The following is a 24,358-nucleotide window of genomic DNA, read 5'->3' on the forward strand; positions in this document are numbered from 1 at the left end:
ATATTTGGAGAACAGAGCAAATTGTAAATACACCTTGGCTCTTATTTTATAATACTTAGTCTTTGTATTAAAGATTAAACTGAAACCATTTAAATATCTTTTGAATTTTGTAAATAATGTAGTCTCTATTGACTCATTATTGCAATTATTATTTTCTAATTTAGTAGAAAATATGGAAAACAGAAGGGAAAAAGAGGTAAGATTGCTCTCAATTTCATAATCTAGAGATAACCATGATTGATATTTTGGAATGTAGCCATCTATACTTGTAACATATATGGGATCAGCTTATTCATATCTTTTCATATTTTAAAAACAAGGTTTATCACGTTTGTATACAGTTTTATAATTTATAAAACATGACTAAGTAATTGTGTATCTGTTTAACCATTCATGTATTATTGGACAGTTGAATTATTTATAGTTTTCTGGTACTATGATGCTGTAGTGAATATTCTAGAGTTTGTGTACATCGTTAATCATTTCCTTTTGCTAAGTTCTAAGGAGTGAAATTTCTGAGTGTATTTGCATGAATATTTTTAAAACTTTTTTAAAAAGAGCTTTTGATACTCAAAATTATCTTCTCAAAAGTTTGTCAGGGCATTAATAGAGCTTTGATATAGCAAGGTTGTAAGGCAAAGCATACAGTAGTAAAAAGAAGTCACTTTATACCAAAATCTAGATAAATATAAGATTGAAATACTAAGAAAGAAAGAAATAATCGAGTTTGACCAGTATAATGTAAGGTCTGATGGCAGTTTTTGGTCCATTTTTTGTTGGTTATTTCTAGTGTCAAGAATTTGGCAGATGACTTATTTGAGATGTCTTGAATGAATTAATTCAAATTTTTTTTAATATTAAAAAATGCCATAAAATCAAAACACAAATGACAAAAAAAAATTCTCAAAACATGACAAGTTTTCTTAAATTGTCTCATCCCTTAAGAATTAATTTGACCCTGAGAAAACTTCTGGGTAAGTTCCTGTAAGTTGAAAGCATATGCCATTATTTTCAAGGAAATAAATATTTGTCTGTTCTTGAACCCCCAAGTTAACAGCTTTTCCACTAAAACAATGCCAAAATCCCATTAAAATTGACATAATTACTTTGATGACAGTGTTTATAGTAGGATACAACATAGTGGTTTTTTTCTTTAATCTGAAATATGGCTGTCTATTTTGTATTCAGTGAAATAGTTTATAAGTCTTTTTAATCCCATACTTAAGGATATGCTCACAGTGCATATATTTGATATCAGTGTTTATCTAATTAAGCATTTAATTCCAAAATAACAAACAAAAGAATAGAGATAAAAGAAGTTAATCAAACAGTGCAAATGAGGCCCAAATTTATCTTTTTTATAAACTTAGAAAATCAGGAATACTCTTTAGGGTGACTGTGTGTTAGCTTTGATTTCAGAGTTTTCAACTCCCAACTTTTACAGCATGTTAAGAAAACTTAAGCAGTAGACAAATTGAATACTCATGAATAAACACATTTCATTGGAAAAAAAGAATAGGCAAAGGATATGTTGAAAAAATTACAACCACCTCAGAGATGATGAAATTTGATATAAAGTCTAGTTAAGGAACTTGTTTCATTTCTTCTTAAGAAATTCTATACATTTTTAATCTTAGGAGTACTTCAGGAAATCCAAAGATATTTGCACATTTATTACACATTATTTCTACTTAAAAAACTCAGAATTAATAAGAAGAATGCTACTGCCTAATAGAAATTATTAAGAATATCAGGCCATGAATTTATGCCATAAATGGTAGACAGTGGTAGAGCATTAAGCATTGCATATTCTATAATAAATATGATAATTATTATACTTCTACAGTTAATATGACTTCTCTGGTGGCTCAGACAGTAAAGTGTCTGCCTATACTGTGGGAGACCTGAGTTCAATCCCTGGATTAGGAAGATCTCCTGGAGAAGGAAATGGCAACCCACTCCAGTATTCTTGCCTGGAAAATCTCATGGACGGAGGAGCCTTGGAGGCTACGTCCATCGGGTCACAAAGAGTCGGACACGACTGAGTGACTTCACTTTCACTTTTTCACAGTTAATATGCAATAAAATGTCTTTGGATAATTTGCAAAAGACTCTTACATAGCATGGATTAAGTTTGTCTATTTTTTAATAGGTCAGTAAAATCCAGTTTCCTCACAGGTCATATTGTTCAGTATCTTGAATCATTTAAGTAAAAAGTTGAGGAAATAACTGAATTTTTACTCTGTTAAGTAAATGAGAATGAAAGCTGATTTTACCTTGGCAGCCTTTGCTAATTTCAGTAAATTTGAACTTTATCAGTATTTCAGGGCAAGAAGAAGACTGATCAAAGTCCAGGATGTTCACAAAGTGGGATATTTAATGGAAAACTCTTCTCATGATAAACTGCGACTTCAGAAAGCATCACCCTTAGGTTGAGGAAATGGATTAGCCATCCTGGGGAGTTACAGACTGCTTTGAAAAATGTCTATGTTGTCTAGTGAACCTTAAGCCTTGAATATAGTTTAACATGGTCCAGAACTGGTAGTGTTCTCTGATGCCCAGGAGAAGCAAAAACAAACCCTCTCAAAAATAAAATGCCTTTGTTTTATTTACTCTCAAGTAGAGTGACCAGCATTCAGTCAAACATAAGCAGACATGCAACAAAATAAGACAAGGTGAATGAGAACAGGAAACAGAAAAAGACTTAATGCCTTAGAAATCTTAGAGATTGGCATGGTTACGTACAGTTATTGTTTTTACAGAAATAAGGGACAAGTTTGAATACAGTTGTAAGTCATAGGAAACTATAAAATGTGACCTATGAGATTTGAAATATAAAAATTAAGAAAGAGCATTGTGAATTGAGACATGATAATTGAAATTTAAACCAATGGATAGATTTAAGAAAGGAATACATATAGATGATGTTAGAATTTGTGAATTGAAAGACAGACCAAGAGAAATCCCAAATACAGTGTGAAGAGAGAAAAAATGAAAGATACAGAAAAAAGGAAAAGTAGCATAGAGAATAGAGTGAAAATGTCTGAGATATATATATATAAATTATATATATTTTATTATAAATATAAATATATATATAATATATTTATATATAAATTTATAATTATATATATAAATTATATATATATACACACACCTAGAGAACTAGAGGGAAAAGAGAGAAAAGTAATACAGACAAAATATTTGAAGGGTTGATCACTGGAAAATTTCTAGAGCGTCAAATCAGAGGGTAAAGAAGTCTTAACAAATTCCAAAAGTATATATTAAAAGAAATCCACACGTAGAAAATTATAGTGAGTACAGAAAACCAAATATAGAAAATCTTTGCCAGATAAAAGGGCAGAAGTTCTTTAAAGTCATATTAGTTAGTCTGATGGATGACTTTTCAGCAGCAGTGGAAGCTCATTGACAATAGAATACTTGTAACAGCCTGAAAGAAAATAACCACCAACTACAAATTCTACACCAAGCAAAAAATATCTTGTAAGAGTGATGGTAGAATACACCCTTAGACACACAGTTGAGTGTGCGTGCCATCAGCTTACCAAAGGAAATTCTAAAGAATATATTTCAGGCAGAAGGAGAATACAGATCAGAGCTGCAAAAACAATAGTGGAGCAATGAAATGGAGCATTTGAAATGCTCCAAATGAAGTGGAGCATTTTATATGAATCATATACATGAGCATTGATTACTTAAAACAGTAATTATGAAACTTAAAAGTATACAGAGTTAACAACAACAATGTATCAGGAGTAATGCTAAATGGAGAAAAAGATATTTTTATAAGATTAATATTAGACTTTGATAAGTTAAAAGGATACATGTAATATTTTTAAGGGTAACTGCTGAAAGAACACAATTTGGGCATAAAAATTCCAAACCAGTACAAGGAAAACACTTGGAATAAGTCTCTCAAATAAATTCAAAGAAGAAAACTGTAGTAGGAGGGATAGAACAAGTGGGACAAGCAGGACAAAGGAGAATGGAGGTAGATGTCAGTTCAGTTCAATCGCTCAGTCATGTCTGACTCTTTGCGACCCCATGAATCGCAGCACGCCAGGCCTCCCTGTCCATCACCAACTCCCGGAGTTCACTCAGACTCATGTCCATCGAGTCAGTGATGCCATCCAGCCATCTTATCCTCTGTCGTCCTCTTCTCCTCCTGCCCCCAATCCCTCCCAGCATCAGAGTCTTTTCCAGTGAATCAACTCTTCACATGAGGCGGCCAAAGTACTGGAGTTTCAGCTTCAGCATCATTCCTTCCAAAGAACACCCAGGGCTGATCTCCTTTAGAATGGACTGGTTGGATCTCCTTGCAGTCCAAGGGACTCTCAAGAGTCTTCTCCAACACCACAGTTCAAAAGCATCCATTCTCCGTCGCTCAGCTTTCTTCACAGTCCAACTCTCGTATCCATACATGACCACTAGAAAAGCCATAGCCTTGACTAGATGGACCTTTGTTGGCAAAGTAATGTCTCTGCTTTTGAATATGCTATCTATGTTGGTCATAACTTTTCTTCCAAGGAGTAAGTGTCTTTTAATTTCATGGCTGCAGTCACCATCTGCAGTGATTCTGGAGCCCAGAAAAATAAAGTCTGAACTTCCCACTGTTTCCGCATCTATTTCCCATGTAGTGATGGGACCAGATGCCATGATCTTCGTTTTCTGAATGTTGAGCTTGAAGCCAACTTTTTCACTCTCCTCTTTCACTTTCATCAAGAGGCTCTTTAGTTCTTCTTCACTTTCTGCCATAAGCGTGGTGTCATCTGCATATCTGAGGTTATTGATATTTCTCCCGGCAATCTTGATTCCAGCTTGTGTTTCTTCCAGTCCAGCGTTTCTCATGATGTACTCTGCATAGAAGTTAAATAAGCAGGGCGACAATATACAGCCTTGACATACTCCTTTTCCTATTTGGAACCAGTCTGTTGTTCTAGGAGGTAGATGTAGATCCATATGTAACAGTAATTCTTATTAAATATGAGTGGATTAACTTCCGATTAAAAGATAAACAGACTGGATTTAAAAAGCCTAATCAAATAGTTTTTAAGACTTAGATATCTAAGGCTTGGGAGGGGTTCCCTGGCAGCTCAGATGGTAAAAGAATCTTCCTGCAATATAGAAGACCTGGATTTGCCTGGGTTGGGCAGATCCCCTGGAAAATGGAATGGCAACCCACTCCAGCAGTCTTGCATGGAAAATTCTGTGGACAGAGAAGTCTGGCAAGCCACAGTCCATGGGGTTACAAAGAGTCGGACATGACTGATCGACTAGTACACGTAGTAAGTCTTGGGAAAAAAAATACTGCTCAAGAAGCTCATGTCATACTGATAAAACTTAACTAGGAAGACATAATTGTTTCCAGTTTGAACTCATCTAATAGCATAGCCTCAAAGCAAATCAAATGTAAAGAACAATGAATCAGTAAGCAACTGCAGTGGGAGATTTAACACCCCTTTCTCAGTATTTGATAGAATAACCATAAAATCAGTAAGGACACTGAAGATTAGCACAAAAAGATTACCACTTGAATCCTTAATCAACACCTTCCAGCTACAAAATTCTTTCATTTGATCATATTTTAAGCCACAAATTCAGTCTCAAATTTCAAAGCATTGAAACCATATTATTAATGATTTTGTTTTCTAATCACACTGTATGTACAGTTAAATTTTAGCCAGAAATCAATAACAGAGAGACAGCTAGAATATTGCCTTATGTTTGGAAATTAAATACATTTCTAAGGAATACCTGGGTAAAGAGGAAAGCATATCAGAAATTAGAAAATATTTTGTATTGAATTATAAAAATAGAATAAAAGTTGTGGGATGCAGCTATAATTGTACTTAGAGGGAAATATATACTTTTAAGTGTGTATTCTGTCAGCTTCCCTCATGACTCAGTTGGTTAAGAATCTGCCTGCAGTGCAGGAGACTGCCTGCTATATAGTAGCCCTGGGTTCGATCCCTGGGTTGGAAAGATCCCCTGGATGAGGAAATGGCAACCCACTCCAGTATTCTTGCCGGGGACATCCAATGGACAGAGGAGCCTGGCAGGGTATAGTCCATGGCATCCAAAGAATCAGACACGACTTAGCAACTAAACCACCACCAAATGTATATTTTAGAAAAGAAGAGTTTAAAATCAATGAGCTGATCAATCTCAGGAAGTCTGAGTAAGACTAGCAAAGTATGCCCAAAGAAAGAAGAAAGAAAAGGTGAAGATAAATGAAATAAAGAGCAGATTGACCTCAGCAGGAATAGTAAATAAGGACCTCTGAAAGCCCCTCCTCTGTAAAAGCAATGAGAACCTTGCCAAAAATTGTCAAAATCAACTTTTTCAGAACTCTGGAAATAAGCCAAAGCTTGCAACAATCCAAGGAGTTTATTCAGGCAAGTGACTAAATCTTAGTAAGAACAGTTTGCTTTGTGACATTTTAATTTGCCCTGTTTCCATTCCCCTCTACCCAACTCTACAGTAGTCTTAAAAACGAAAAGGTCCCACAGTCTTAGTGAAAACAGCAGTCCAGCAGCCACTGAAAGGGGCTGGATTGATTTATAGATCTCTAAAAACATTGTTCTGGAGAATCTTCATTATTTGACCTGTCTAGCAGTTCCCTGGGAACCACCATTAATGAACTTTCATGATTTGGCCTGACTGGGAGCTCACGTATTTACAAAAATCTTTTTCTCTGGAGACATTTGTCTATAGCATTTAGATGGCAGTAGTTTAACTTTGTGACCATCTGAGGCAGTGGATAAAAGTTGGAGCAAACAAAGCTTAAAAGGAAAAACTGCAGAATAGATCCTAAGGGGCTTTGGAAAGCTCCAGGATATTCCTGGGAATTTTGAAGGTCACTTATGTGTATAAAGCTGTGTCATGTCCAGGGCTGTATGCATGCTCAAGAAAGACTTAAGGCCTTACACTCTTGTCATGGCTGGTGTTGAGTCTCTGTGCAAGCAGTATGTGATGGCTAATGTAGAGTTGTAAACTGCCTGACTGTATGCTGAAAGCATCCCCCAATATGCATAGAGAACCCCTTGGCAAGGCATTTAAGGAAATCTCTCTGCAACCAGAGATTATCGCAAGCTAACCAAGCCATCAAAGAATACAGACTTCACAGGATTAGTTTAAGGTACGTGTGAGTTGCTCGTTGATGTCTGACTGTTTGCAACCCCATGGTCACAGGCTCCTCTGTCCATGGAATTCTCCAGGCAAGAATACTGAAGTGTGTAGCCATTGCCTTCACCAGGGCATCTTCTTAAACCAGGGATTGAACCCAGATCTCATTGTGGACCATATCTTTACTGTCTGAGCCACTAGGGAAATCAGAAGGGCACTAAATATGTAAATAGTAACAATAAGAAACAGCAATAACAACAAACCCGGATTAGGGAGGAGAGGCTTGATTTACAGAGTTGCTACATTATATTACTAAAAATTTTTTTTCAACAAAATTATGAGGGATGCAGAAAAGAATGATACAATGGAAAAACAGTAGTCAATAGATACTGTTCCTAAGAAAGTCTAGATTCTGGAGTTAACCTGACAGAAACTTTAGATCACCTATTTTAATTATGTTCAAAGAGCTAAAGAAAACTATGTCTAAGAACTACAGGAGAACACAAGAATGATGTCTTACTAAACAGAGAACATCAGTAAAGAGATACAAATTATTTTTTTCCCAGATAAATAGTTGCTTTATTTTTACTTTTTTTTTTAAATTGGAGTACCATTGCTGTACAATTCTGTGTTAGTTTCTGCTGTACAACAGAGTGAATCAGTTATGTGTGTACATATATCCCATCCCTCTTGAACCTTCCTTCTAACACCCCTCAACAGATACAAATTATTAAAAGAACCAAATAGAAATTCTAGAGTTGAAAAGTACAACTTGAAAAATTAACTAGAAGAGCTTAACAGAAGATTTGAGCTAGCTGAGGAAAGAATGAATAAACTAGAAGAAAGATTAATTGGGATTTTCCAGTCTGAGGAACAGAAATAAAGAAAAGTGATGAAGAAAAATAAAACAGAGCTTCAGAGATCTACGAGATACGATCAAGCATACTAGCATGTGTTTTATAGGAGTTCCAAGAGGAAATGAGAAAAACATAGAAATATTCTTGAAGACATAATAGCCAAACTCTTTACAAATTGGTAAAAGACAAACATCTACACATTCAAGCAACTCAGCAGATTTCCAGAAGAATAAACACAGTGATATTCACAATGACTTTCACATTAAGACATGTTATAATCAAGCCATTAAAAACTAAATGTATATACACATAGTGATTAAAAGGGAACTATAGTGGCTGAACTAATATCAGACAAAATAGACTTTAAGAGAAACTTGTTACTGGAGACAAGGGAATTTTATAATGATATAAGGGTCAGTTCTTCAGAAGGTGTAACAGTTATAAACACGTTCATCTTTCAAAGGAACCTCAAAAAACATAAAGCAAAAACCGACGGAATTGAAGGCAGAAACACACGATTCAGTAGTAATAGTTGCAAATGTAAATATTCTACTTTCAATAAGGCAGAGAACAACTGGGTAGATCAACAAGAAATAGAAGACATGAACAAGCATGTAAACTTTTAACAGAGCACTTCACCCCAAATCAGCAAAATACACATTCTTCTCAAGTACTGCATGTACTTTTCTCCAGCATTGATATATATTAGGTCATAAAATAAATTTATTTCCAGTATATTTGAAAGAATAAAATTATACAGAGTATGTTCTTTAGGTGGAATGGAATGGAATTAGTAATCAGTAGTAACAAGGAAATTTAGGGACTTTCATGAATCTGTATAAATTTAACAGCCTACCCTTAAATAATCAATGGATCAAAAAAGAAATCACAAGGGAAATTAAAAAATACTTAGACACTAGTGAAAATGAAAAAAACATACAAAAAATTATGAGATGCATCAAAAGGGAAATTTAGATGCATCAGAGGGAAATTTATAGCTGTAAACCCCTCCATGGCTTCCCTGGTGGCTCAGACGGTAAAGCGTCTGCCTGTAATGCAGGAGACCCAGGTTTGATCCCTGGGTCGGGAAGATCGAACCCCTCCATTATAAAAGTAAGATCTCAAATGAACCTAAACTTGCATCTTAATTAGCAAGGCAAAGAAGAGCAATCTAAATCCAGGTAAGCAGAAGGAAGGACATAATAAATATTTGAGTGGAAATAAATGAAATAGGGAATAGAAAAACTATAGAAAGTAAACAAAATCAGAATTTGGTTATTTGAAAAGGTGAACAAAATTGACAAACCTTCAGCTAAACTGACCAAGAAAAAGAAATGAAAGAGTGGACATTAGTATGATATTAACCAAAATTTTAAAATTATAATACAATTGTCAACTATTGTATGCCAACAAGTAGATAGCCAAGATGAAATGGACAAATTTGTAGAAAGACACAAAGCTATTGATACTGACTCAACACAGAAAATCTGAATAGACCTATCATGAGAGATGGGATTAGTAATCAAGAACTTACCAAAAGAAGAGTATAGGTCCATATGACTTTACTGGTGAATTCTACCAAACATTTAAAGGATTAAAACTAATGCTTCATAAACTCTTCTGAAATATAGAAGAGGGACACTTCTAAGTCATTCTATGAAGCTGGTATTGCTCTGATATTAAAACTAGACAATGATTGTACAGGAAAACTACAGACCAGTAGTAGAATGTGTGTGTGTGTTAGTTGCTTAGTCGTGTCCGACACTTTGCAACCTCATAGACTGTAGTCCACCAGGCCCCTCCATCCATGGGATTCTCCAGGCAAGAACACTGGAGTGGGTTGCCATTTCCTTCTTCAAAAGGAACTATAGAAAGAAAGAAAGCGAAGTCACTCAGTCGTGTCTGACTCTGCGACCCCATGGACTGTAGCCTACCAGGCTCCTCCATCCATGGTATTTTCCAGGCAAGAGTACTGGAGTGGGTTGCCATTTCCTTCTCCAAGTAGTAGAATATAGATGCAAAAATCTTCAACAAAATACTACAAAACTGAATCAGCAACATATAAAAAGGATTATGCACCATTCAGGTGGGATTTATCCCAGAACTGCAAGGGTAGTTCACCATACAAAAATCAGTGAACATAATATGCCAATTTAATAGAAGGACAAACACATTTCAAAAATTATTTCAGTATAAACAGAAAAGGCATTTAATTCAGCACCCTTTCATGATAAAACATGTAATAAATCATGAATAAAAGGGAACTTTGCTTTTTGCTTCTCTTCTTTTCAAAGCTATTTGTAAGGCCTCCTCAGACAACCATTTTGCCTTTTTGCATTTCTTTTCCATGGCGATGGTCTTGATCCCTGTCTCCTGTACAGTGTCACAAACCTCATTCCATAGTTCATCAGGCACTCTCAGATCTAGGCCCTTAAATTTATTTCTCACTTCCACTGTATAATCATAAGGGATTTGATTTAGGTCATACCTAAATGGTCTAGTGGTTTTCCCTACTTTCTTCATTTAAGTCTGAATTTGGCTATAAGGAGTTCATGATCTGAGCCACAGTCAGCTCCTGGTCTTGTTTTTGCTGACTGTATAGAGCTTCTCCATCTTTGGCTGCAAAGAATATAATGAATCTGGTTTTGGTGTTGACCATCTGGTGATGTCCATGTGTAGAGTCTTCTCTTGTGTTGTTGGAAGAGGTTGTTGGCTGTGACCAGTGCATTTTCTTGGCAAAACGCTATTAGTCTTTGCCCTGCTTCATTCCGTATTCCAAGGCCAAATTTGCCTGTTACTCCAGGTGTTTCTTGACTTCCTACTTTTACATTCCAGTCCTCTATAATGAAAAGGACATCTTTTTTGGGTGTTAGTTCTAAAAAGTCTTGTAGGTCTTCATAGAACCGTTCAACTTCAGCTTCTTCAGCGTTACTGGTTGGGGCATAGACTTGGATTACTATGATATTGAATGGTTTGCCTTGGAAACGAACAGAGATCATTCTATCATTTTTGAGATTGCATCCAAGTACTGCATTTCAGACTCTTTTGTTGACCATGATGGCTACTCCATTTCTTCTGAGGGATTCCTGCCTGCAGTAATAGATATAATGGTCATCTGAGTTAAATCCACCCATTCCAGTCCATTTGAATTCGCTGATTCCTAGAATATCGACATTCACTCTTGCCATCTCTTGTTTGACCACTTCTAATTTGCCTTGATTCATGGACCTGACATTCCAGGTTCCTATGCAATATTGCTCTTTACAGCATCGGACCTTGCTTCTATCACCAGTCACATCCACAGCTGGGTATTGTTTTTGCTTTGGCTCCATCCCTTCATTCTTTCTGGAGTTATTTCTCCACTGATCTCCAGTAGCATATTGGGCCCCTACTGACCTGGGGAGTTCCTCTTTCAGTATCCTATCATTTTGCCTTTTCATACTGTTCATGGTGTTCTCAAGGCAAGAATACTGAAGTGCTTTGCCATTCCCATCTCCAGTAGACCACATTCTGTCAGATGCAGAGTTCCAAAGAATAGCAAGAAGAGATAAGAAAGCCTTCTTCAGCGACCAATGCAAAGAAGTAGAGGAAAACAACAGAATGGGAAAGACTAGAGAACTCTTCAAGAAAATTAGAGATACCAAGGGAACATTTCATGCAAAGATGGGCTCGATAAAGGACAGAAATGGTATGGACCTAACAGAAGCAGAAGATATTAAGAAGAGGTGGCAAGAATACACAGAAGAACTGTACAAAAAAGATCTTCACGACCCATCATGATGGTGTGATCACTGACCTAGAGCCAGACATCCTGGAATGTGAAGTCAAGTGGGCCTTAGAAAGCATCACTACGAACAAAGCTATTGGAGGTGATGGCATTCCAGTTGAGCTATTTGAAATCCTGAAAGATGATGCTGTGAAAGTGCTGCAACTCAATATGCCAGCAAATTTGGAAAACTCAGCAGTGGCCACAGGACTGGAAAAGGTCAGTTTTCATTCCAATCCCAAAGAAAGGCAATGCCAAAGAATGCTCAAACTACCGCACAATTGCACTCATCTCACACGCTAGTAAAGTAATGCTCAAAATTCTCCAAGGTAGGCTTCAGCAATATGTGAACTGTGAACTTCCTGATGTTCAAGCTGGTTTTAGAAAAGGCAGAGGAACCAGAGATCAAATTGCCAACATCCGCTGGATCATGGAAAAAGCAAGAGAGTTCCAGAAAAACATCTATTTCTGCTTTATTGACTATGCCAAAGCCTTTGACTGTGTGGATCACAATAAACTGTGGAAAATTCTGAAAGAGATGGGAATACCAGACCACCTGACTTGCCTCTTGAGAAATCTGTATGCAGGTCAGGAAGCAACAGTTAGAACTGGACATGGAACAACAGACTGGCTCCAAATAGGAAAAGGAGTATGTCAAGGCTGTATATTGTCACCCTGCTTATTTAACTTCTATGCAGAATACATCATGAGAAATGCTGGACTGGAAGAAACACAAGTTGGAATCAAGATTGCAGGGAGAAATCTCAATAACTTCAGATATGCAGATGACACCACCCTTATGGCAGAAAGTGAAGAGGAACTCAAAAGCCTCTTGATGAAAGTGAAAGTGGAGAGTGAAAAAGTTGGCTTCAAGCTCAACATTTAGAAAATGAAGATCATGGCATCCGGTCCCATCACTTCATGGGAAATAGATGGGGAAACAGTGGAAAGTTCAGACTTTATTTTTCTGGGCTCCAGAATCACTGCAGATGGTGACTGCAGCCATGAAATTAGAAGATGCTTACTCCTTGGAAGGAAAGTTATGACCAACCTAGATAGCATATTGAGAAGCAGAGACATTACTTTTCCAACAAAGGTCTGTCTAGTCAAGGCTATGGTTTTTCCTGTGGTCATGTATGGATACGAGAGTTGGACTGTGAAGAAAGCCGAGTGCTGAAGAATTGATGGTTTTGAACTGTGGTGTTGGAGAAGACTCTTGAGAGTCCCTTGGACTGCAAGGAGATCCAACCAGTCCATCCTGAAGGAGATCAGCCCTGGGATCTCTTTTGAAGGAATGATGCTAAAGCTGAAACTCCAGTACTTTGGTCATCTCATGCAAAGCGTTGACTCATTGGCAGAGTCTGATGCTGGGAGGGATTGGGGGCAAGAGGAGAAGGGTACGACAGAGGATGAGATGGCTGGATGGCATCACTGACTTGATGGACGTGAGTCTGAGTGAACTCCGGGAGTTGGTGATGGACAGGGAGGCCTGGCGTGCTGCAATTCATGGAGTCACAAAGAGTCGCACACGACCGAGCTACTGAACTGAACTGAACTGAAAAGGGAACTTCTTCAACGTCATAAAGAGTAACTTTGAATAACCCACAACTAACATCTTTTTTAATGGTGGAAGATTGAAAACATTTTCCCAAATATGAGGATCAAGACATCAGCTCTGTCCATCTCTATTTGACATTGTAGTGGAGGTTTTAGCTAGAACAATTAGACATAAAAAAGAAGGCATGCAGATTGGGAAAATGGTAAAACTACCTTAGATGGCATCATTTTATATGAATGATTCATATCATGTGATTATGATATCACAACCATAATCTTAGAAGATTTACTTAGTCTTAAATAGACAATCTAACTAAGATTTATAAAGAAATACAGAGAGCTAAGTATAGCCAGGATACTTTTGAATTGGAAAAATAACAAGGTCGTAGAACTTGACCTACTAGATATCAAGATTTGTTTTGCTAGACAAAGAGACGGTGAAACAGAATGTTTCTTGGAATGGAAATAGACCAACACATATGTGGATACTTGATTTTTGATAGGAACATTATGAAGCGGTGGTCAAGGGCTTTAAAAAGATACCAAGACAGTATAATGGCAAAAACAAAATTGAGTCCCTATCTCACAACATACACAAAAAAATCAATTTATGTGGATTATAGAACAAAAAGTGAAAAGTGCCATTAAAAGTTTTATGGAAAAGTGGGACTTTAACCTTAGATAAGGGTTATCAAGATGGAAAAACAAAAAGGAGAGATGATAGTTCATTCGGTTCATGTAAAGGTAACATAAAGAGAGTGGAAAAAGCAAGTATAAAGTGGAAGAATATATTTGTAACACATGTAACTAACAAAGGACTTATACTTAGAATAACTACCATTGAGTTTTAATTATTAGATTACCTATGTTTACATATGATTATATATGCTATTACATATTATATAAGTGAAGTGAAGTTGCTCAGTTGTGTCCGACTCTTTGTGACCGCATGAACTGCAGCCTACCAGGATCCTCCATCCATGGGATTTTCCAGGCAAGAGTAGTGGAGCGGGTAGCCATTTCCTTCTCCAGGGGATCTTCCTGACCCAGGAATCGAACCCAGGTCTCCTGCATTGTAGGCAGACGTTTTACTGTCTGAGCCACAATGGATAATAAAATATATATATACTCTTAGAATCAATAAGAAAAGTACAACCCAATAGAAAAAGCCCTTAAACAGGCATATTATAAAATAAGAAATTAAAATTATTACTAAAAATATAAGATGTTCTATCAGGAAAATGTAAATTCAAATCATTATGAAATTTAAGTATCCTTCTAAAAGTTACAGAAAATTTTAACGTCTGACAGTACCAAGTGAGGGTGAGGTTGTAAAGGATTGGAGGAATGCTCTGATGCAAGAGTAAACTGGCACAATCACTTTTGGAAAGGTTTGGTATTGACCTGGTGATGTAGAATGTATGATGCATATGCTATTACCTAGGAGTTCTTTCTTAGTTAGATATTTAGACAAACTTGTGCACATGTGCTATGGTACATATTTATAAGAATGTTTTTGATAGCATTGTTTGTAATGGTTCACATCCAGAACCAGCACAAATGTCCATCAGCCGTAGAATGGATGAGTAAATTCATACAGTGAAATATTCTACTGCAGTGAAAATAAATCAGCCACAGTCACGTGTAACATCGTGAATGACCATTAAAAGTGTTGAGTTAAATAAATCATGTAAAGGGTATATAAACTATATATCCATTTATATGAAGTTCAAAAATTAAACTTTATTGTCTAGAACATGCATTCTTGGCAGGGTTCATATTGTTTCTTTTGGTAGCAGAAATTGGTTCTTGGAGGTAAAAAAATGTTTGATATTATAATGGTTTGTGGCCCTCCAAAGCTTAACCCTACCTGCAAAATCTTCACTTAGTATTAATTTCTTTCTGAATTTTCTCAAGTATCACACGAGCACCATTTACACTGACACTGAGTTCATGGAAGAGATGCAGAATGTATGCAAGGTCTGGGCTACAAAATTGTGGTGATAGATGATTGGAGGACTTTCAAATGATTGTTTAATCTTGAAATCATCACTAGAGGTAGTCTGCATGTGTCAGTTGGTTGTCATTAGCTGCCTTGTGGATGTTTATGTTTGACCCTCTCCTTTTGTGTGTGACTTTGATTTTTAGAATTAAATATAATATTCTGTTTTATTACTTAATTCAGTAAAAATTATTTAGCTCATCATTGTAACAAGTACTGAAAAGAAAAAAATGTCAGTAATATTTTAATGAGTACTGCTACTGCTGCTATTGCTGCTGCTGCTGCTAAGTCGCTTCAGTCGAGTATGACTCTGTGTGACCCATAGACGGCAGCCCACCAGGCTCCCCTAGCCCTGGGATTTTCCAGGCAAGAACACTGGAGTGGGTAGCCATTTCCTTCTCCAATGCATGAAAGTGAAAAGTGAAAGTGAAGTAGCTCAGTCGTGTCCGACTCTTAGTGACCTCATGGACTGCAGCCTACCAGGCTCCTCCGTCCATGGGATTTTCCAGGCAAGAGTACTAGAGTGGGGTGCCATTGCCTTCTCCCTTAATGAGTACTAGTAGCTAATTAAGTTAAAAGTTTCTTCTCAGAGCAAGCAGAAGTTCAAAGTTTATTAAATATTGTAGGAAATTAATTTTTTTTAACATCTTGCTGGAAAAATAAATAGTAATTTTTTAAAAACTTGATTGTATTGCTGTTATTATTTAAATGGATATTTTGCATATGTAATTTGATGTACCACAACCTACATAAGAAATACGTTAAAGTTTACAAATGTAGTTATACAATTAAGTGAAATACGAATAACCTTTAATATTTTAACTTAAAAAGTTAAAAAAGAGGAGTCCTTAGATACTTTTTACTTATGAAATCAGGTACACATACAGTACGTAAACAGGCTTTATATGTGTGCAGAAATTTCATAGGGTAGTGATTGGAATAAGATTTCTGAAAAGGCTCCTTAGGGTTGATAACGGGAAAAAAAAAAAATCAAGAAACACCAGTCTAGAAATACATGTATATGTGTTAAAACTACCAAGAAAAGCAGAGAAGTGATTACTGTAACATTTATGTAACTTCTGAGATGGGTGCTGGGTGCTTCTAGAGTTTTGACAGTGTTCTATTTCTTGAACTGAGTAGTTGCCACTTCGGCATTTGCCTTATAGTCTGTATGCTCATGTTTTATGTATTTTTCTGTAATGGGTATTATATTTCATAATAGAGAAAAAGTGGTTTGTAGACTTCAAAATCTAGAAATGCTGTAAATTGTTTAGGTTTTATACGCACGATAATGAATTAAATCTCCAACTTAGTAAAGTTTCTTACTTTAAAAAAATAGACGTTGACTAGTGAAAAGCTTTTACCAGACAGGTTTTTTTTTTTTTTTTGTCTTAAGATGGGCCCAGTTTTTCATCCATCCACTAATGATCAGAGATGCAATTGACCGAGAAGTTGAAGCTGTTGATAGTGGTAAGTGCTTTATGTCTTACTGCTTATTCCTTCATTGATCTAGTTATTTAGCACATTTATCATCCTTTATCACTCTTTATGTCATAAAGGGCTAAATTAAAATAGAAATGTCATGTTTATTACTGAAGCCATTAAATGTCTATTCAGTATAGATTTGAAATAAATCAAAGGAGTGTGGATTTTTGATTTTTCAGCCTTTGCTTTTTTTGAGGGTTTAACCACAGTGACTGACCTCTTAACCATAATTCTTAATTCTTAAGACTAATACTGGGTATTCAAACTTTAGAAGTTCACATACTCTTTTTGCATGAAGAAATATTTCCTCTGAGGCTTTACTTTATGCACCATCCGGATATTAAAATAGCTTATTTTTTGTTACTTCTGTGTGTCAGTAACTTCTGTTACTTTGTGGGTTTAGCTTCTGTAGTTCTGAAAATAATTTTGATATGTTTATAGATGAAGAAACTAAACTCCTGAGCAGGATACCTTTTAATTTTACTTTTTGATGGTCTTTCTTATCTTTGTGTTTTAAAGATTGAAGACCATAAGGAAAACTGTGTGTCTGTATAGGGTGAGGATTCATTAGAGAACCGTGCTACAGATATCCCTCAGTTACAGGGTATCAATAAATAATATCACTGCAGATTAACCCTTCTTCCTTATTTTAGCATTAGAAACATGTAATAGTACACTGGGGGGGACTTCCAGTTCATATAGGTTAGGCTTGGCTTGCATCACTGAAGAGGCCAGGTCTTTGTAGTAGTTCTTCCTTTTGTAACATTTTCCCTTTGGTTTGATGGTGTATCTATTTCTGATAAACATTTACTGCCTTCAAGCGGAGAAGGCAATGGCACCCCACTCCAGTACTCTTGCCTGGAAAATCCCATGGATGGAGGAGCCTGGTAGGCTGCAGTCCATGGGGTCGATAAGAGTCGGACACGACTGAGTGACTTCACTTTCACGTTTCACTTTCATGCATTGGAGAAGGACATGGCAACCCACTCCAGTGTCCTTACCTGGAGAATCCCAGGGATGGAGGAGCCGGGTGGGCTGCCGTCTATGAGGTCGAACAGAGTCGGACGCGACTGAAGCAATTTGGCAGCAGCAGCAGGAGCCTTCACTAGGCAAAATAAACTGCAGATGACTGGAAAGAACTATTTGTTTTCAAGCCAGCAAACTGTGTTTTACTTATAGAAATGTCACTAATTGTGGCCCTCAATTTATTAGTAGAAGAGGGTAGAATGGAGTTAGATTCCTCCTAGTTCTAGTCGCTTCTTACAATCAAAGATTTATTTTCTTCATTTTTGTTATTTACTTACCCACAACTTTTTTCATAAGCCCAGATAACTTTGTTGAATGTATGAAAACTAAAATAAATAAGGAAAACTATAAAATCTTTCCCTGCTTTTGGGAACCTAGGAACTATATTCTTTGTCTTTAATTATTTCAAGTGTGTTTTTATTTGTATAGTTTCAAGAGTGGGTTGAAATTGCCATTTAAAACGTTAAAAGGACCCTGATGGTCCAATGATAGGACTCAGAAATTGTACTGCCAGAGCCCGGGCTCAATCTTTGGTTGGCAGACTAAGTTTACTAGCTGTGTGGTAAGGCCCCCCCAAAAAAGATTAAACATCTGATTTAATTTTATAAGTTTAATTCAGAATATATTATATTTTGAATATGTGTTATATGATATGTACTCACACACTCACAATAATTAGTTATGGTTTAAAATGAACTTAGGCTAAAGGCTCTGTTTTTTTTGTTTCCGATGATAGGAGACCTAGGTTTCAATTTGTAATCTGATACAAATAGCTAGGTATATATCATTAGTTATTTAACCTTCTAAGTATAAAGGATTTACTTGAGATTAGAGAGATGAAAGGAGCCTCCCCAGTGGCTCAGCGATAAAGAGCCCGCCTGCAGTGCAAGAGATGCAGGTTCGATCCATGGGTTGGCATGATCCCTTGGAGGAGCGCATGGCAAGCCACTCCAGTATTTTCGCCTGGAGAATCTCATGGACAGAGAAGCCTGGCGGACCGTGGTCCATGAGGTCATAGAGAGTCGGACACAACTGAAGTGACTGAGCATGCCTTGTATGCAAGGAGATGGGAGAGGTCTTAAATTTTGGTGTAACAAACTAGTATTCATTAAGTAGTTGTTTTTTAGCATATTGTTTATGATATATTATTCTCTTATTTGTATTTATAATACATCAGAAAATTTAAGATGAGCTTAAGTTTAGGTTCTATGAACATTGAACATACGATCATTTGGGGACTCAGTATTTACACATTGGTAGATACTGATATTTATTATGAACACAGCATAAATTTATCTTGGCTAAAGCCACAAAACATTTATAATTGAATAGTGTCACATGTTAACACATATCATATGCAGGCCATTAAGAGTTAACAGCTCTAGGCCAGGTCTAAGTCAGTATTGTAGTCACACATCTTAGCCTTTCTTTTTCCAGAATCAGTATCTACAAATAATGAGGTCTATTAAGCACTTTTGAAAGCTTCACAATTGAATGTTATTTTCTTTTATTCAGATGTAATAATCTTTATTTATCATTCTCACCTCATTTGCATGTTTTTAGTTGCCTGCATGCTTTAATAACCCATGCAGTGTGAGAGGAGTTGAAATTCAACTGTCATGATAGATTCATCTTTTCATTTTCCTTTTCCTTCTCCTCCTGCTTATGGAAGAGATTCTTTGCTAGGTTTTAAATTTATCACTTGTTGTACCTTCATTACCATGCAGTCTGTTTTTGGTCTGATCTTTCAATGGAGTGGTTATACACATAAATTTATAAGAATTTGTTTGCACAATGCAGATAGGTCTGTTCAGTGTTTTATAATTTTCTTGAATACATTTAATCACAGAAGCTACAAATGTACACAGGATAGATCTTAAAATCAGATTGACTTATTGCTAAAATAAGATTGTAGAGAAAATATTGTTCTTAATGATTAGCTCTTTAACAATTATTCATACTCTACATAATCATGTGTAATTGCCTACATATTGTACCTTAGTAATTGTGATTGGGGATATGACCAAAACTTTTTTTAATATAATCAAGTAGTTGAGTGTGTTCTTTAAGTGTTCAGTATTTATACTCTATTTTTATCAGTTGTAGGGGAATTCTAAATTACTTTTTGTAGATATGTTTATATGTCTACTCTGTTATGGTTTCCTGTTGCTGCTGTAACAAATTACCAGAAAGCTTAAAATAACAGATTTATTTTCTTAAACTTTTGAAGGTCAGAAATCTAAAATATTTCCTCAGGACTGCATTTCTGTTGGCGGCCCCAAGGGAGAATCTGTTTCCTTTTCTACCTTCTAGATACCACCTACTTTCCTAGACTGTGGCTCCTTTCATTATCTTAAGAGCCATTGGTGTGGAATCTCCTTTGCTATCTGACCCTGCTTTTGTCTTAACATCTTCTGACCTTGATCCTCTTACCTCTCTCTTTTAAGGACCCTCTGATTACATTGGGACCACCCAGATAATCTAGTAGAGTCTCCGCTTCGCAAGATCATTAATTTAATCACAGTGCAAAGTTCCTTTTACCATATAAGGTAACACATTCACAGGTTTTGGAGATTAAGATATGGCCATCTTTGGGGGCCATTGTTCAGTCTTTCACACTTAATAATGGAATTGTTTCTTCTGTGTTATAGCCACCATATCTTCATGTTTTTACAGAGATTTTAAAAATTTGCTCTGTTGAAGCTATGTATATATACTTTTTACTATGTATGCTTTCTAGATATGGAAATTGTATTTTTTTTTTTTACTGTCTCACCTTTGATTTAGACTTCATGACGTAACTGAAATATGTTATTTCATATATGTTTCTACTACTTTCCATCTCTTCCGTCACCACTTTGGTTTCTGCTCTCTTTCCAAGTATAACAGTGATGGCTCCTCATCATTTTCCTGTCTCTACTTTTACAACCAGAATGAACTTACTGAAGTCTAGATCTATGATAATAATAATGTTACTCTCCTTATTAAACATTGGTAATGTCTTACCATTATTCCTATAAGTAATAATAGCTAATATTTATTGAGCTTATTATGATTATTTTCCTCCATTATCCTTACTTGACATGCAGTGAAACTGAGGCTTAGAAGGGCTCTTTCAAAAATTGTTTCTTCCTTATTTCTTCAGCCTGATATCTTGACTCTGCTTTGATTCTGAACTTTCTACCTCCAGCAACTAGTTTAGTAGTACCTGGTGCATAGTAGATGTTCAGTGTAGGAATGTATCTTATTTAATTCTTATTTTAAAAAATCCTATGAGCTTGATACTAGTAACTCCATACTCTAGACGAAAAATAGAATCTAGGAAGTTAGATAACTTCCTCAATGTTATGCAGCTTAGTAATTGCAGAACTTGGATTCTAGCCAAGATATTTCTGGCTTCAAAGTGATTGTTTTTAACCATTAGTACTTTATTACCTACATAGTTGGCTTTGGAAGAAATTTAAATAATATATATGGCAAAGTTCTCAGATAATAAGGAATTTGATTTAACATTTTATTAGCACCTTCATTAATAAAATCTTAGACATAGCATCTGTTGACTGAACAAAAATGCACAGCCTAAAAGTTGAGAGTTATGTTTTACTTGATGGGTTCTCTGAGGACTTCAAGCCTGGGACACAGCATCTCAGATAATGCTGAGAAAACTGTTCCAAAGTGGCAAGGGGGATCAGGGAGCCAGGATATACAGGAGTTTTTTGCAACAGGAGACCAGGTAGTTGGAACATCAAAAGATTACTGTTAATAAAAGAAAATGAGATATCTCAAGGTAAGGAATTTAGTGCTTTTCTATGTATGGGAAGATGCAAGAGTCTGGACTCACTGAAATCATTCCTTTGATAGCATCTCAGCTATCTGGGGCCAGTATCCTGTGTTTTCTCATGCTGAGTTGGCTTAGGGCACACTGTCCCTGCGGCTGTAATGTGATGGCTTGATGTCTATAACATCCTTTGTTTACTGATTGGCAGGCAATATTTTGGTTCTCATATTCTAGACTTGAAACTTTCAGGTCATTAACTACCTGTTTCATTTGAAAATAAAGGAAAATCTCTAGAAAAGTGAATTGACTACCCAAAATTACAGAATATATTAAGTCATAGAACTTGTCCTAGATCATTGAATTTCCCACTTCAGTCTTACTATACATGATTCATAAAATTAATTTTTATTACTTCCTTACTTTCAGTTGTTTAGCCTGAATTTCCAGATAGTAAATCAAGATATTGAATTTCATTTTATTAAAAATATTTCTTTAAAATTGACAGAATATCAGCTTGCAAGACCCTCTGATGCAAACAGAAAGGAAATGTTGTTTGGAAGCCTTGCTAGACCTGGACATCCTATGGGAAAATTTTTTTGGGGTAAGAGACTAAATATTTCATCGTGTTTGATATTTTCTAGTAAAGAAAGATTGAGAGCATGAAGGGTTTATAAAGAATGGAAAGGTAAGGTAGTTAGGTACTTTTTACATTTTGGGGTAGGTAGGTAGGTAGCTTTTCAAATAGAAAGCAGTTAAGTATGCCTATGTTTTAGTTCCCTAATGTTGGATATATGAGGAATAGCACCTACTATTTAGAAAATGTTTTTTGAGTACCAGATGTTCTACTACCACAGTGTGAATTTATAAAAGTGTGTTATAAAATATGTGCTCTACCCCAACCTGAATTTGCCTTTATCAACAGAGATTGAGTGGTGATTTCTCTAGTAGTTTTTGAGCTGTGACCTAATTTTGTTTAATTGGTAAACTGTTTAAATGGTGTCTGTTTTTCATAATGGCTGTTTCTTAGTGTTAGAATTCAGTTATTATAGCCTTATATTAATCCACTTGACTACAGAGTAGAATCTGGAATGAGTTGGCCTAATGGCATTTAGACCAATCATTCAAAGGATGATTTGCTTGTTTGCTTGTTTGTACAGTTGTATACTGTATATGGCATCCTGGCTGTATGTGGTTTATATTTAAGAATTATGCAGAATATTACTAAAATAATTCATAGATAAAACCTAATAGACTAATTATTAAGAAAGGAAGAGTAAGGCAAATACTGTTGTTGAGGTATTGCTAACTAGAGATTAATTCCTTAAGTGTTAAAATATACCTTGAAATTGTTTCTTGTAAATTTTTGTCTTATTTTTATAAACTGTTTCAGTATTTTGAGTCACCTGGGTTATTTCCTTAGTTGTATATAGTAGCAGAGGATGCACTGTCAGTGTAGAGACTTTTAATACCGTAAACTTAGTCATATCTATAATCTTTTTCATTTTTTTATAGGAAATGCTGAAACTCTCAAACATGAGCCCAAAAGAAATAATACTGATACACATGCTAGATTGAGAGAATTCTGGCTGCGTTATTATTCTGCTCATTACATGACTTTAGTGGTTCAATCCAAAGGTAATATTGTCTACTGTGGCCCTTAGAATTACTTGAAAGTAGTGCTTTTTTAGGATTTGTCTGTCATATCAGTGTTACTGTGCACTGTTAACTTACTTTAGTGGTTGATCCTATTATGAACTAAAGGAAATCAGAATTTGAAGAGGCAAAGCTCAGGGACACACAAGATCATCTGATTCTCAGGCAAATGTTTTTCTCTTATAGACATAAGTCTTATCTCTTGGCTAGTGTTAGTGTATTAATGTACCAGTAGATTGTGAATTGGTCTTTTGAACAACATTTGGCTGCTGCCTTTATCATCTCTGCTTTTGCATTTAATTTGTGTTAATCATAAACTCTTAGAGGGCACAGATCAGATCAGATCGGTCGCTCAGTCGTGTCTGACTCTTTGCGACCCCATGAATCGCAGCACGCCAGGCCTCCCTGTCCATCACCAGCTCCCGGAGTTCACTCAGACTCACGTCTATCGAGTCAGTGATGCCATCCAGCCATCTCATCCTCTGTCGTCCCCTTCTCCTCTTGCCCCCAGTCCCTCCCAGCATCAGTCTTTTCCAATGAGTCAGCTCTTCGCATGAGGTGGCCAAAGTACTGGAGTTTCAGCTTTAGCATCATTCCTTCCAAAGAGATCCCAGGGCTGATCTCCTTCAGAATGGACTGGTTGGATCTCCTTGCAGTCCAAGGGACTCTCAAGAGTCTTCTCCAACACCACAGTTCAAAAGCATCAATTCTTCGGCGCTCAGCCTTCTTCACAGTCCAATTCTCACATCCATACATGACCACAGGAAAAACCATAAGCCTTGACTAGATGAACCTTTGTTGGCAAAGTAATGTCTCTGCTTTTGAATATGCTATCTAGGTTGGTCATAACTTTCCTTCCAAGGAGTAAGCATCTTTTAATTTCATGGCTGCAATCACCATCTGCAGTGATTTTGGAGCCCAGAAAAATAAAGTCTGACACTGTTTCCACTGTTTCCCCATCTATTTCCACAGTGTTTGTCTTTTCATTATTACATAGGGTCCAATAAAATGGCATGATTAATTGAAGCCTATCATGGTGATGCTAGCAGAAGTATCTTAAATGTAAAAATATTGGTCAGTACCTCTAC

The 24,358-nt window shown here is 36.2% G+C and overlaps 1 protein-coding gene and 1 non-coding gene across 3 annotated transcripts in view; both read left to right on the forward strand.

Moving 5' to 3' along the window:
* NRDC (nardilysin convertase) overlaps positions 1-24,358 on the forward strand; it is a 99,337-nt gene that overhangs the window by 26,331 nt on the left and 48,648 nt on the right. For both annotated transcript variants that reach the window (XM_061411987.1, XM_061411986.1), the window contains 3 exons: positions 16,725-16,798; positions 22,123-22,218; positions 23,130-23,252. In XM_061411987.1, the coding sequence (XP_061267971.1) occupies positions 16,725-16,798; positions 22,123-22,218; positions 23,130-23,252 (293 nt within the window). The remainder of the gene's footprint in view (positions 1-16,724; positions 16,799-22,122; positions 22,219-23,129; positions 23,253-24,358) is intronic.
* Positions 9,022-9,093, forward strand: TRNAY-GUA (transfer RNA tyrosine (anticodon GUA)). Its single transcript has one exon. It is a non-coding gene; the product is annotated as a tRNA-Tyr (tRNA).

Source organism: Bos javanicus, chromosome 3, assembly GCF_032452875.1.
Source record: "Bos javanicus breed banteng chromosome 3, ARS-OSU_banteng_1.0, whole genome shotgun sequence".
Taxonomy (NCBI): Eukaryota; Metazoa; Chordata; class Mammalia; order Artiodactyla; family Bovidae; genus Bos; species Bos javanicus.